The 14,971-nt window shown below is 56.4% G+C and overlaps 1 protein-coding gene across 1 annotated transcript; it reads left to right on the top strand.

Annotated features, from left to right (window-relative positions):
- The first annotated feature begins 1,348 nt into the window (after positions 1-1,348).
- EFNB1 (ephrin B1) lies at positions 1,349-14,401 on the top strand. Its single transcript, XM_012460830.2, has 5 exons — positions 1,349-2,264; positions 10,930-11,207; positions 12,025-12,117; positions 12,321-12,449; positions 12,563-14,401. Exons 1-5 carry the CDS (start codon positions 2,137-2,139, stop codon positions 12,973-12,975), a joined length of 1,041 nt encoding a protein of 346 aa, XP_012316253.1. The 5' UTR covers positions 1,349-2,136; the 3' UTR covers positions 12,976-14,401.
- Positions 14,402-14,971: the final 570 nt, after the last annotated feature.

The raw sequence follows: 14,971 nt of genomic DNA, 5'->3' as shown, positions 1-14,971 counted from the left end.
GCTCAGTCACCTATTAAACGTGACGATGAACATGAAACTGCGTGTAAATGGTGGAGCACTTTGGGAACGTTGCTCATCTAATTATCTCCATAAAGAAGCAATGGGGAGACCTTATATTCTTCACAGTCCCTAAGTCTACCCCAAACTCAGATATTCCTCCTAGTTCTTTCCCTTCCTCCCCGTACAGGGTGGCAGTTTTTGCCAAGGCCACGGCTGTCCCAGGTCTTGTGTTCAAGCGCGTGTGCTAGGCTTGGGTATGCCACGCTCCGTGTGGGAGCTCCAGGTTTGTCACAGGCGCCCGCAGTGCTATGGAAGTCCAGCAGGGGGAGACATTAGCACGTAGGTACGTCCTCTGGGGTCCGACCAGGGAGAGTGGGTCGGACCGGGAGGGTCTGAGCTATGGGATCGAGCCAAGTTATAAGCAAAGAGGCAAGGCGGGGCGGGGAGAATGGGCCAGGGCTGGGAGACAAAGACCCAGATGGCGAAGCCGGGAGAGTATTCTCGGGGCCAGGATGCCCGCTTTTGCTTTTTCAAAAGGCCTGTGCCCTGTGCTTCTTCCTCTTTGCCCTCAAGGTGTCTTTCTTTATCGACGGGCTCTCTCCCCGCCCCCGTTTGCCTATCCCGGGACCTTGCCCGCGCCATCGGACAGGACAAGACTAAATGTGGGCTTTAGAGGTCCCACAAGACTTCCCAGGAAACCTGAGATTCCGAAGGCCTGGTCCGTAGGGGCGATGAACATGCCTTTTCTCCCCACCCCACCCCACCCTGGCCCTCGCGCCGCTTCCAACCCTGGTCGGGTACTGGACCCTCTCGAGTCTCCCCCTTCCACTGCTTTCACTTTTATGTTTCGGACTCCAAAAGTGCAATCAGACAGTGCATTTTGAGGGCGAGAGGAGGAAAGCCCACCAGAGCGTTACGTGGGACTGGACGGGGAGCAGACAGGCTGTCCTTGACACGGAGGTGGGCACAGAGCAGGACTTCAGGGATCCTGTGTGTAAAAAGAGAATGGAAGCACTTTCCTGCGGTACTTGAGACAGGGTCTGTCAGGCCCGGGTCAGTGGGCTGGGGTGTTGACCAGACGCGTGGGGAGGAGAGCAGGCCGGCAGCTCTTGAGAGTGCCAACTTCCCACGGGTTGAGCGCTCTGGGAACAAGACTGAGCGGTACCCAACCCTAACCGCACGAGCCGCACACTCAGATTGGTGCCATCGGGCGCGCGGCGTCCTTAAGAGCTCCCTGAAAGCCCGCCCCCTTCCTGATCTGGGGGCGTGGTATGGGGCAAGGACCCCGCCACGGAGCTTGCTATTGGCTAAGAAAGCAGGGTTGGCCTTGCGTTCGCCTGAGCAAGGGAGTAGACAGCTCAGCGGCAGCAGAGGGAGTCTATGCGAGCTGGTCAGCGGTGGGAGGTGTGTGAGGCTCGCACCGGCCGCAGACCCTCGGGCTCGATCGCCCGGGAGCAAGGACTCGGCGACGCAAGGCTGTCGGGCTACCCGGCTGAGGCTTCGGAGGGGCAAACTAATGAGACTGGCTCGCTCAGCAGCATCTCCCCGCTCTTCTAAGTGCACCGAGCAGGGCCCGCGCTGAAGTAGAAGCTGTCGGGGGGCGCGTAGCCCGGAGTCCCAGTGTGGCCCGGAGGAACGGAGCCCGTGCCAGGGCGGCCCAATCGGGAGCCCGGGGAACGAGCTTCTGTTGTGGGGAGACCCCCACTTTTTCCCAGGGACAGCGATCCCGGGACGGTCGAGGCGTCGAGGCGGCCACCGAGACCTCTGCGAGAAGATCCCGTCGGGGAGAGGGCGCGCAGCCCCGAACCGTCTCGCGGAGTCGAGCGGAATCGGGCGGGATCACCCGGGGGCGCAGAGCCCCCGTCGCGCCTCTTGCGGCAGCGGAGAGCCCAGGAGAACGAGCCCTCGGAGGCCGAAGCCCATGCCCGGGTTGGGGGCGGCTGCCCTGTGAGTCCTCCTGGCCGGCCGGGCGGAGAAGAGCGACACCGAAGCCGGCGGGAGGGGAGCACTTCAAGGCCGGCGGCTGCGGAGGATGGGCGCCTGAGCGGCTCCGAGCGCAGCGCGGCAGAGGAAGGCTAGGCGAGCTTTACTGAGGAGGCTTCCGGGGATCCCGAAGTGCAGCCTGCTCCCGGGAAGATGGCTCGGCCTGGGCAGCGTTGGCTCGGCAAGTGGCTTGTGGCGATGGTTGTGTGGGCGCTGTGCCGGCTCGCCACGCCGCTGGCTAAGAACCTGGAACCCGTATCCTGGAGCTCCCTCAACCCCAAGTGAGTAACTTATCTGCTCTGGACCCCTGGGTGGGAGGTACTCCTTCGAGGTGAGGCCGCACGCCCCGGAGTGCATTTGGGGAGGTCTTCGGAGGAGGAGCGGCGCCTCATTTTGTCTCCGGCTTTTTCGAGTATGTTTTCCTGAGGGCGGGCGGGCGGAGCAGGGTGCGGCGGGGTGGGGTAGGGGCACTTAGCTGGGTTGTGACCCCTGGGCTTCTCAGCCCTCGCCTCCGCATGTCCTGGATCAAGTCGAGATGGTCGCATCAGGCGGAGCTGGGGAATCCGGGCGCCCGAGCGCGCACCGGAGTGCTGAGTGGAGGCAAGAACGCAGCTCCCTCAGGGGCCCCTGGGAACGTGGTGATTTTCGCTAAGAGCTGCTCCAGGAGCGAGCTTGACTCGGGCGGGGGACAAGGACAGAACACGGGTTCCTCGTTTGCTTGGCTGTGGAGGGAACACAGAGCGGGACCCGGCGCTTGGGGCGAGTGGCAGCGCCAATATCCCCCTGAAGCGCCAAAGAGCCCCACTCGGGCTTCTCCCATTTTCATTTCTCTTTCTTCCCTGTTTGCCTCCCAGGCTTTTTGCTTTGCCGTCTCTTCTTGCCCCCCGCCCCTCCTTTCTCCCTGCCGGGGCGGTAGAAAGGCGGGCGCTGCTCCCAGGCTCACAAAGGCAGCCGGTGGAGAGGGGCGGAGTGGGAGAGTGGTTGTTGGGGGGTGGGGGTTCGATCCAGCGCCCGTCGGGGGTCCAATGGAGCCGGCAGCCGAGCTTCACGGGCCCGCCAGGGCGGAGAGTGGCGGCCGAGCTGGCGAGGGAGGTGGGTGGGGAAGGAGCGATTCCTGCCGAGGCAGGTCCTCTTGACCCTCGAGTGTATCCCCCAGATTGGGGAGCTGTGCTTAGCTTTCCCCAAGGGGTTGTGGGGCACCTATATAAAGGAGATCCTTTCTTTTCTTTCTTCTCCTTCCCGTGCACAACTACCCCACCGCCACCACACACACAACCCCTCCAAACAACACACACACCTTTCAGGGCGGTGGCTCAGTGGTTTCTGGGCTTTTAGTGGGAAGTCGCTGGGGCTGTTGTAGTGACCTCTGGACCTTCTTCTCTTTTGGCATCCAGGACTCGGGTTGGAACCCAGGGTCAAAATTGCTCTTCCTGTCAGTTTTCTGGAGGTCCCAGCAATGTGCGAACAACCCCACTTAGCAGGAAACTGGGGAGCTTTGACCTGCCCCATCCGTGCTCACTGATTCCTGTATCTCAAATTTCTTCCTGTCCACTCTTGCTGGGTCCTCCTCCCCCACTAACTTCCCAGGTTCCTGCCTACCTGGGTCTCTTGGGTCCCAGGGGCAGTTGATCTCCCAGCCCTGGAGTGGGAGAAGGCAGCTTTAGTTTTCTTGTCCTCAGATTAAGGGAGAGTCCTATTACTGGTTGGTGGGATGGCTAAACCAGGGTCAGGGTAGAGAGCTCTGCCTGGGTACAACGCAAGGGATTGGCAAGAATTTCTCCTCTACCCAGAAGCAGAACTGGATACAGCGCTTTCCTAACAGCAGGGGCCCAGAATGCTCTGGGAGCCCTGGTTTGCTTGAGCCCAGGGGGGAATGTTGTGAAGTGCTCGGTTCCCCTTGTAAGGGTGGAGGCTGGAAATGCTCTCTTGAGCCAGGAGAGTTGAAATCCGCCTGGGGTAGCCCATCATAGGGGCTCATGGGAGTGACCTAATTGCTCTCTCGGGTCTCTAACCAGAGATAGCTTGCAGCTCCACAGCTGGAAAGGAGCCCTCCTGCAGAGTTGGGGGTGCTGGAAGAAACACGATCTGTCTGCGCTTCTCTCTTTTTGTGTTCTGAGCTTTTAGTGCTCTGGACTGGTTTACAGGTTTTGGGAGGTGGCGTCCTCTCTGACACCCCTCCCCATCCACCTCAAGCTGAGGGCAGGCATTGTGGGGTGTGGATGGGGGGTGGCTGAAGACTCTCTAGAACCTGTCCGAATTCCATTCTGTAATTGAGTAGATCTGGGAAGGGTCAGGGACTGATCCTGCTGCACCCCCTTCCATCCAGGCTCAGGGGTCTAGAATGCAACCACTGCCTGTGTGTGTTGGCTTGCGGGGGAGGGACAAGAGGACAGGAAGGAGGAACTGCCCTCAGCTCTCCTGGAGCTCTGGGGGCTGCCTCTGCCACCGCACCCAACCCTCAGGCTGCCAAAGCCTTTCAAATAAACAGTCCCTCTCTGTCTCCCTCCCTCTCTGCCTCCTGCCCGAGTTCTCTTCTCAGGCCCAAGTCAGTTCGCCCTCTCACACCCTCTGCGAGCAGCGCTCACCTCCCCTCTCCAGCTAGGCTCGCCTGCTCTGCCTCACTCTCACACTCCCTCTCACTCTTAGTCACTCTCTGCCTCTTTTTCTCAAGTCCTTTTGTTTCTCGCACATGCCCGTGCTCTCCCTTTCAGACTCACTTGCTCTCTTCCCTCCCCTCTTCCTCTCCCGGCTTTTGGTCTCTCTTTTCAGCCCTGTCAGAAGCTGGCAACCTCCCCTCCCAAAAAGGAAAATCTCCCAGTGCCTATAAACCCTGCTTAATTGCTTCCTCCTTGGGAAAAAATAAAAATAAAGAAGTGGTAGGGCTGGGGGTCTGCTTCCAGCTTCCAAGGTGCGTGCGGCCGAGCCCCAGTCCTGACTGGGAGGGGAAGCTGGAAGGGCTGGCCCAAAACTCTCAGCCTCTTTCCCAAATTGGTGCTGGGGCCTTGTGGGGTGCTAGTCCCTGAGTGGCAGGAGCTTCTGCCTCCTCGGCCCCTCGTGTCAGATTTGCCCCATGAGTGCAAGGTGGGGGGATAGGTTCGGTCCTGCTTGAGTTTTTTTTAGGAACCTCTGTGTGTGCATGCGTGTGTGTGTGTGTGTGCGTGTGTGTGTGTTGTGAGGCTGTTATCTAAATGGTCCTAGGCGACCCCTCCTGCAGCCTCTTCCCCTGGGAGCTTGGGGCAGCCGGCAGGGCTCACACTTGAGTCCTCAGCCAAGTCCAGCTGCTGCAGTTCAGTCTCTCAGTCCCGTCCTGACCCCTTCCTGCCCCCCACTCAGGTTCCCCCACCTCCAGGGAGCGGGAATGTGCCTGAGATCACATTACAAACGTTCCCTGCAAGGGGGTGGGGGTGGGGGGGTTCAGCTTGGCATCCGGGACCCTTGACTCCAGCATGGGTGGGGGGCAGCTGCAGACCCTAACCCATGCTTACGTGCTCCAAGCCAAAGTGTTGGCCCCAGCCCCACACAGCTGTTCCAGCTCACAGTCCTGGGGAGGCCAGCTCAGGGGGCCCTTTTCCGGGGTGGTTAGGGACCTGACCTCTTCTACTCTGTGGCTGATTGGCCACAGGTGGAGGCCTGAGAGTGATGGGAACCCAGCAGCTCCTAAAGTCCCCTGTTCCCCTGCCTCCTCACTCCCACACAGGGCAGCTGGGCAAGGGCAAGAAGGACCTGTGAGGCTGGGGTGGGGACTGAATCGAGAGTTCTCTTTCTTCCCTTGGGCTCTCTGTTGCCTCATCTGCTCAGGTGAATGGGGATGGGTAGGCGCTGGATACTATGGTGCATCACTGTTTTCTGGGGTTAGGGACTAAGAGAGAGTGGGCCAGCCAGGAGGCTGCTAGTTGCCATGGGAACACCAGGTTTGGGGGAGCGTCCACTCTGATTATTAGGGGAGCTGAGATATGGGGGTGCTCACCAGCCACATTCTGGGTTCCTTGCCCCACAGCCCATAGCAGCCCCTCTTGGGTGTGTTTCCTGGGCATTGTTTTGGGTCAGGGTGCTGGCAGCCAGGAATGTAAGCTCCTTCAGCTTTTTACTTCTAAATAATGCTGTGTTTGGCATGCTAACTAATAGGCAGGCGGCACCTTGCTACTTACAATGCATTCTCATATATGATCTCATCGGATGCTCCCAACAGCCTTGGGAAGTAGGTATTGGCCCCATTTTCCAGATAAGAAGGCATATGCCCAGACAAGGGAAGTGGCTTGTCTAAGGTCAGTCAATGACTTGCCTATGGGGGCGGAGCTGTGCTGTGTGCCATTCATTCCTGCTGCCTTGAAATGTAGGAGAGACAGGAATTCAAGGTGGGGTTTGGGAAGAGGCCTGGCTCCCTGCCCCTGAGTTCCCCTCTCACCTCGCAGGTGTGCAAGCATCTGTCCTTGTGACTCAGGTCCTGTCTGTGTGGGGTGAGCAGTGCTCCAACTTCCTCATTTGACTTTGCTAGGCCTACCTCCCAGGGCCTACTGCTTGGGTGACCTGAACTACAGGCAGCCAACTCACTGCCTGGCACACTCCCTGCAGAGCCCTGAGTAGCACCTTTGGTTCCTCTCTGAGCCAAGAATCTCTCTTCTCAGGGACCCCACAGAAAGCGGACATCGACATCGGGGAAGTGGATGTTAAATTCCTAATGGACACTAGCTTTAGCCAGGTGGGGCAGACGGAAGGGCATAGTTCAGTAGAGGTGGGGAGGGTGACTTCCTCCAGGACTCTCCTGGCTTCCCTGCCTCCGACAGAGCTGTGTGTGCCAGGACCCAGCTGCTGTTCCTGCCCACCCACGCCTGGGCGGGCACTGCTGGGACACGCCAGGCCTGCTCCTGCCAGCCTTGGGGGCTGGGTGGAGCTGGGGGAGTGAAAGAGGAGCCTTTAATTTGGGGGCTCCCCACCCTAGCTGGGATGAGAGCAGACTTGAGCTCTGGCTTGGGGTCTGTCCTCCATTGGTCTTGCCACCCTGTGGGGTGCAGGCACAGTGGTGATGGGGTCACTGAATCGAGGTTGAGACTAGAGTCTTCTACCAGACTTGGGCTTGCACGGCCTAGAACCAGGTTCCCCCTTTGGCCATTCTCTGGCCACAAGTTGCTAGAGCCTGAGAAAAGAGTGACAGGGAAAGAAGTATAGACCTGGTGGGATGTGGGCAGCTTTCTGGGCAAAACCCTCCTAGCTGCAAGCTCTTCCTGCCCCCTGTAAATTGTATTCACATGGGTGGAGAAGAGCTTACCTGGAGAAAACAAGGAGGGGGCTATTGGTTAGTTGGTTTTTGGCCAGTCCAAGGCCTTGGAGGCTACTGTCCCCAGACCCTTCAGGTTTTTCATAGCCCAGTTTTCTTTGTAGCAGTCATGGCATGGCTTCTAAGCTTCTAAGCTAGGTAGAAAGGCTGAAGGTAGAACTTCGGCTAGGGTGGAGGGGAAGAGCTGGAATAGTTTAGGCTGCCTCCCCCAAGTCCTTTAACTCCCTGGAGTGGCTCCCTGGGGTCCCAGGGCTATCAGAGGCTGGAGAGGGAAGGCCTCAGGGGTTACCATGGCGACCTGCTTCAGGCTTCCTGCTGGGCCATGTCAATCCCTTTATTTTTCAGAAAAGGGCTTTGTCCGGGGGTGGCCCCAGGCAGGAAAGCTTGGCTTGGTCATGGGGTGGGGGGAAGTAAGGTGGTGGGGGATAAAGAGTTTCACTTGGGGACATCTCTTCCTCCTCTTCTCTTACTCCTACTCCTAATCTGATAAGAGGAGAGACCTGTAGGGTCCCCCTTTAAAGTATGACTAGTGTCATATGCCTAGCTTTGGGCTTCACTCACACTAGCTACAAACCCATCCCTCGTGGCCCCTCACCACTCTCTTGGGCTTCTGACAGGCCAAGTTGAGGTTTGCCCAGTGGTAGGGAAGATGCTAAGAAGGTTACCGGTACAGGAGGATCAGAGTCAGGGAAGGCGGATCTCATCAGGCTCCGCTCCCTTCTGTACTTTAGGGGAAGGTGAGTTTCCCTCTGCCAGCTGCTATGCAAATGAACTAATGAATATTTATGAAGTCTGTTCACTGAGGTTGAAGAGACTCTGAGGGGTGTTGGGGGCAATAGTTCTCTCTTCTCCCCCCTCCTCCATCATGTAGACATCTGTTTCCTCAATGCCTCTGGCTTCAAGGTAGAACCCCAATTAGCTAGAAGCCCTGTTCCAATTCCAGGGCTCCGGAGTCTGGGTGGCAATGGGAGACTGCACTTGGGGCAGACAGGACTCCCTGGTGAGTAAGACAGAACCGAGTGGTTAGAAAGGTGAGCTGGCTTGTCTCCCTTTCCGTGCCCTCTATGTAGCTGCATATATATATGTGTTGTTGAGATGCAACTGTACAAGGATTCAGGCAATGTTTTAGGCCCTCTTAGGCCCATAGGATTACTGTCCTGGGCAAGTTTAGACCCCTCTCTTCAATGGGGACATTCATCTGATCATTCATTCCCTCACATGAAGGGCCTGGACTCCTCGGTTCCTGCTGGCTCTAAGATGTGAGCAGTTGTCTAATCCTCCCATCTGGATGGAACTGTTGTGAGCATTGGAAAGGGGAAAATGCCTGGAGAATTCTAGAGGCTTTGGGGAAACTTGTTGGCTTTGTATGGTGCATGGGACAGGGTGTTCTATCTGAAATGTTTCTCCAGGCGTCCATCCCCTGCCTAATTCCTTTCTGGGCCCTGTATAGTTAGGTACTAGTGGGGAGGCCATCTCATTCTGGCTTTTACCCTCCTGCACATCAAGATGGCAGCTCCCAACTTGGTGGAGCCTCACTCGACATGGAGGAAGGGCTGCTTTTCTTCATCCACTTCATCCATGTGGTTACTTCCCCTCTTCACCTACTTGGGTATCATTTCCCTCCCTCCGATGAGGACATAGGTTTGGCATTGCAAAGGCATTTGCCCAGAGCTCCCAGTAGACCCTTATTGCTTGTTGTCCCTTTGATGTAATGGATCCTTAGGAAATGGAACCACTCTCTTCTCAGATGATTGCAGTAGCCTATGAACTGGTACTTGACACTGTCAGCTTCATTCTCTTTAAGCACTGCGTGCAGTCCTCCATTGTTCTTTCTGCTCTGAGAGCCTGTCTCCAATGGGATGATACCCACCTTGCTTGCCGTGACCCCTAAGGCCTTTCAGTCTGGCCCCAGGTGAAATTTTCTCCCTCTTCTTCTGTTCCTCTCTCCTCACTCCCAAGCCAAGCTGGACCAATCACTGGCCTGGGCTTTGTGTCCTGGCCACTGCTGTCCACTGCTGTCTACTCTTGCTGTGTGTTGACTTCTTATTCCTCACCCAAGACCCACTCTCATCCTGCCTTTCCTGTGGATCCATCTCTGACCATCCTGGTCAGATGTGCTATCTGCTTCCTCTCAGTGCCTCCAGCCCTTTCTGCTTGAATCATCATCCTCAGACGTACCTACAGATAGCCTGGTGCTGTCTGTCTCTAGAGGGTGGGTTATTTAGTTTTATAACCCAAACTGGACAGTAAAGTCCTTGATGATGGAGCCATATCTTCTCTTCCTGGTTCCACTCCAAAATATGAGACTGAGCTCATAGGTACTTAGTGTTATTATCTGACCTCCTGCCTCTTGGGAGACTGCTTCTAAGAGGCAGTCAAACACATTGAACACCTATTGTGTGCTATGTGTTCTCCACGTGCTGCCTTGTCTCTCCGCCACAATATTGGAAGGTAGGGGCTCTTGTCACCCCCACTTTACAAGCGAGGAAACTGAAGCTCAGAGAGATCAGGCAGCTCATCTGAGGTCACAGAGTTAGTAAGGGCCTAGCTTTGGAATCTGATTCTAAAGTCTGTGTTCTTTTTCCTACATAGTTCTGCCTTGCTCTCAGCACCAGCCCATCCAGGCTCAGAAATGGCCAACAGAGCACCATTTTCTTTCTGTGTGCTTAGGCAAGGACAGAGTCCTATGGATAGGTGGTCCTGGGCAGCTGACCCTCCCTGCTGTCCCCCAAAGCCTGGCCTTCTGGATTAGAACATGAACCTGGCTCAAAAGGCATTTGTCCATCTCCTCTCAGGAGCTAGAGTAGGACCACCATAAAAGTGAGGGGTTAGGACACAGATGCGCGGAATTACTGAGGCCCTGTCTTCTATGATCTGCTGTCTCTGGTTGAGCCCTTTCTCTTCTCCTCTGTTCTTTTTAGGAATGAGATAAATCAAGTTTATGGATTCAGGCTCTTGCATTTTGAAGGTGGGATGAATTGCCAGTAGGACAATGGGCAGTGGGAATGAGGAGAGCCGCACCTGGCCAGAGACAGTGGCCATCATCCCTTGGCTCCGGGCGATGCCTGTTTCGATCTTTCCATCATGCCCAAAATTAGTAAGGATTGGGGAGACGACATGGGTCCCAGACAGATTGAGCTCCCCCAGCCTTTGGCTGGGAGCTGTGGGGGTGGTGACTAAGACATGTGTGGACTTGCTCTGTGTGTGTGTGTGTGTGTGTGTGTGTGTGTGTGTATGTGAGAGTGCGTGTGTGTGGGTATAGGGGAGGCGGGTAGCAGTGGTCATGAAGGAATGTTTGTTGGGGGTGGGAGTATAAGGCTGCCACCTCCAGGTAGCATGGGTCTGACACCTTGGTACCCAGCCCATTAGCCACGTCAGCCCCCTGCGGAAATGCCACATTAGGACAAAGGGCTCCCCCAGCCAGGCAGTGCTCCACCCTGCCGAGCAGTCAGAGCCTGGCAGCCTTGCCCATGGGCCACCCCTTCCACACCCTGCTGGGAGTGTGTTTCTCTCTCCCCACCCCCAGCCTGAGGATGGAGGAAGGGCAGAAGGCCTGCTCTTGCCATCTCCACCCAGTAGGCCCGGCCTGGCTCTCTTCTACTTCCCTGGTTCTGGAATGGCCTGGGGCCACCCCCAACCCTGAGGCTGACTGTCTTCTTCCTTCTGGGCAGGTTCCTGAGTGGGAAGGGCTTGGTGATCTATCCCAAGATTGGAGACAAGCTGGACATCATCTGCCCCCGAGCAGAAGCAGGGCGGCCCTATGAGTACTACAAACTGTACCTGGTGCGGCCTGAGCAGGCAGCTGCCTGTAGCACGGTGCTCGACCCCAACGTGTTGGTCACCTGCAATAGGCCAGAGCAGGAAATACGCTTTACCATCAAGTTCCAGGAGTTCAGCCCCAACTACATGGGCCTGGAGTTCAAGAAGCACCATGATTACTACATTACCTGTGAGTCCCACCCATCCCATCCTCTGGCTCTCTCCCTGGGCTTAACTCTTTCCTCTCCTGTAGTAGTGGGAGCTTCTAGGTTGTGCAGTGCTATTGCACATAGTTAAGGCCCTGTCGGATCTATCTTCTTTGAAGACTGGCATGTTCTTCTCCTAGCTTGGCCTTGGAATTCTGGCCCCAACATTTCCCAAGTGGCCTGCCACTAGCTCACCTTGGCTCCAGGGGTTGGGCAGGAGAGGCCTCCAATTCATGTTGCTACTCTCTTATTTTCTTTGCCCACCGAAGTTCTAATCTTGGGAATGGCAGCATTTGCAGGCCCCTTTGGGATCAGCCAGCTATTCAGCCTTTTTCTTCAAGGGAAACTGAGGCCCCAAAAGGTGAAGGGGCTTCTTGCCTTAGATCACACAGTGAGTTAGAGATAGGATCAGGACTCCAACCTAGTTCTCTTGATTCCTACTGCAGAATTCCTTTCAGTCTATGTAGAAGCCCCTACTATGATCCCAGTTCTAATTGCTTTGCCTCTGAACAAGTTCTCCCAGGGGGAAGGCAGACCTTACTGAGGGGCTATGACCTGCTTGGATAGAAGAACAGTGCTCCTGGGGTTGGGGGCTGGTTCTTGGCCTGGGCTGGACTAGGCCACTCTGTTCCTAGTGGGAGGGAAGAAAATGAACAGGTTCACTGGTAGTTGGGAGCTGCTTGTCTCTCCCGACTGCAGTTTCTATCCCCGTTGGCTGAGGCAGCACTGGAGTTTCTGGGTAATGCCGGTAGACCTTTCTCTCTTCCTGACTTCTCTGACTTCTCTGGCCTCTTCCTGCAGCAACATCCAATGGAAGCCTGGAAGGGCTGGAGAACCGGGAGGGGGGTGTGTGCCGTACGCGCACCATGAAGATCATCATGAAGGTTGGGCAAGGTGAGTGCCTAATCTGAGGGGCCCCCCACCCCATCCTGTAAGGCCTTTGGAACAGATGTTCCTGGCTGGGTGCAGGTTTATTAGGAGTAGGGGAATGGGCATAGGGTTACAGTATCCAGGCCATTCTTGGCCCACCCTTGAAGACTGAGGGCACCTATGCTAGCCGGGTCCCTTCCTCTCACCTGTCCTCTCTCCACCCTCAGATCCCAATGCTGTGACACCTGAGCAGCTGACTACCAGCCGGCCCAGCAAGGAGGCAGACAACACTGTCAAGACGGCCACACAGGCCCCTGGGGGTCGGGGCTCCCTGGGTGACTCTGATGGCAAGCATGGTAAGGGTATATGTGTTTCCCAGAGGTCAGGAGCCATTGCGCTATTGCCCTGTTTTTGAAGAAATGCAAGCTGGGCCTGGCCTGAAATTCCTCCCTTCCCTTCCCTTCCTCAGAGACTGTGAACCAGGAAGAGAAAAGTGGCCCAGGTGCAAGTGGGGGCGGCAGCGGGGACCCTGATGGCTTCTTCAACTCCAAGGTGGCGTTGTTCGCGGCCGTCGGTGCTGGTTGCGTCATCTTCCTGCTCATCATCATCTTTCTGACGGTCCTACTACTGAAGCTACGCAAGCGGCACCGCAAGCACACGCAGCAGCGGGCGGCTGCCCTCTCGCTCAGTACCCTGGCCAGTCCCAAGGGGGGCAGTGGCACAGCGGGCACCGAGCCCAGCGACATCATCATTCCCTTACGGACTACAGAGAACAACTACTGCCCCCACTATGAGAAGGTGAGTGGGGACTACGGGCACCCCGTCTACATCGTCCAGGAGATGCCACCCCAGAGCCCAGCAAACATCTACTACAAGGTCTGAGTGCCCGGTGTGGCCTCAGGCCCTCGAGGGACAGTCAGCCTGGACCGGACCTCTCCTTTTGCCCCACGCCCCCTCCCCTTGCCAGCTGTGCCCACCTTTGTATTTAGTTTTGTAGTTTCTTGGCTTTTATAATCCCCCTTTTTCCCTGCCCCCTGGGCTTCGGAGGGGGGTGCTTGTGCCCCTAACCCCCATGCTCTTGTGCCTTCCCCCTCTGGCCAGGCCTCTGGGCTCTGTGGGGGCGCCCCTTCTTGGAGGGCAGGGCTGGATGCTGATGGACAGCAGGCGGGGAGACCGTTCCCTGGCCCTGCCTCTCCCTTGCCCCCCTTGCCCCCTTCCCAGGACTGCTTGTCCGCTATCATCACTGTTTTTAATGCTTTTGTGTTCATTTTTTAGCTGTCAACTCATTTTCATCTGTTTTTTGAAGAAAAATGGAAAAATGTAAAAGGCAGCCCCTCCCCAGGCTTTGTGAGTCTGGCCCGAGTCAGTATAAGAGGGCCTGGGGCACGATGTGGTCAGCCAGGAAGCATAGGATGCCGTTTCTTTTATAGACTCCTTGGTATTTCTGGTGGGGTAAGGGGCAGGCCAGGGCTGTTCCTGCCCATGAGGGAAGAGGAAAGTGCCACTGGGCAAGGTGTCCCACCCTCCCCTCTTGACCATCCTTCTACGAAGCTTATCCTGGCAATGGGGTAGTCACTGCCACCCTTCCACCAAAAAAAAAAATCCCTTCCTTGTGGGATTCTTGGGCATCTCCTGCCTCCCTCACTCTCACGGTAATTAATGTCTTAATTGGCTGTTGCCTGGGGAACAGGAGAGCTGCTGCAGGCAGATGACCTCATGGGGGGTGGAGGGAGGTGAGGTGCTCAGGTGGCTATTTGCCCTGAAGAGCTGGGAGTTTTTCCCCCCACCCCCCACCCTGTTCTCTCCTTACCTTTGGCATCCTTTGGCCTGGTGGGGAAACAGAGGCCCAGGGTGGAGACCTAAGCGGGTATAAGGCCAGGTGGCCTGCTCCTTTTCTGGGTCCTAGCACAGGTGGGTAACCCCCACCCAACCCAGCTCCTGCTGCTCTCCCAGTCTTGGGCTGGGGCCTGGAAAGAGGAAGAGGCTGCCTGGGGCTGGGTCGGCCCGCCGTGCACTTTGACCCCAGTTCCTTGCCAGCCCGGCTGCTAACAGACTGCCACTTGAGTGCGCCTTGCAGGCACTCCCAGAGCAGCCATGGAAGGAGCTGGGCCTCACACCATCCACCTCCACACTGCCTCCTGGCCGGCTGCCCACCCCGGTGCCAGGTGGGAGAGGGAGCAGAACAACCAGCCCCTTCCAGGTGGCAGTCGGAGGGGTTTTTGTTTTTGTTTCTGTTGCCATTTGTGTAAATACTAGTCTTTTTGGAAAAAAATAATGTAAAGATGTTTTGTATAAACTCTGAATTATTTTCTTGTTGCTTTTTTCTTAGAAAAAAAAATGAGAACTAAAAAAAAAAAAAATTAACCACATGGAGAAATGGGTGTAAAATGGTGTCGTGATGTTGGGAAATGGAGTGTGAGAGTTGTGTGTGTTTGTGTGGTGGGGTGTATGTGTGTGTGCTTTCCTGTGCCCAAACCACTGGTGACTGGGACACGTACGGGAAGAAGGTCGCTATCCTAGTGGAACAAGATGTTTTAGTGCCCTATGCCTCTCCCTCACCCCAGGTTTTTCTGCTCTCTTGTTCTGCTGTCATGGAGCCTGGGGCCATTTCCCCTGTTCATCCTGTCACCTCTGTGGCATAGGCCATGGGCATCTGCCCAGTCTGGCACAGGCTCAGCTAGAGAGGGTTGATGGAGGAGGGGATGTTCCCATGGGGACCTGGGTGTGTCCACAAGTACTGCCGCCACCTAGCTGGGGCTAGATCTGGGACCTGCTGGCAGGCCCAGCCCTGCCCTGCCTCAGGACGCCTGGAGGTGGATAGAAATAACTTCCCAAGATCTGAGCTTCAGCTGTGGCCTACTGGGTATTGGGCCTGCTT

This window comes from Aotus nancymaae, unplaced genomic scaffold (assembly GCF_030222135.1).
Source record: "Aotus nancymaae isolate 86718 unplaced genomic scaffold, 86718_ANA_hifiasm-v0.15.2.pri h1tg000081l, whole genome shotgun sequence".
Taxonomy (NCBI): domain Eukaryota; kingdom Metazoa; phylum Chordata; class Mammalia; order Primates; family Aotidae; genus Aotus; species Aotus nancymaae.
This window is presented reverse-complemented; position numbering and strand designations above follow the sequence as displayed.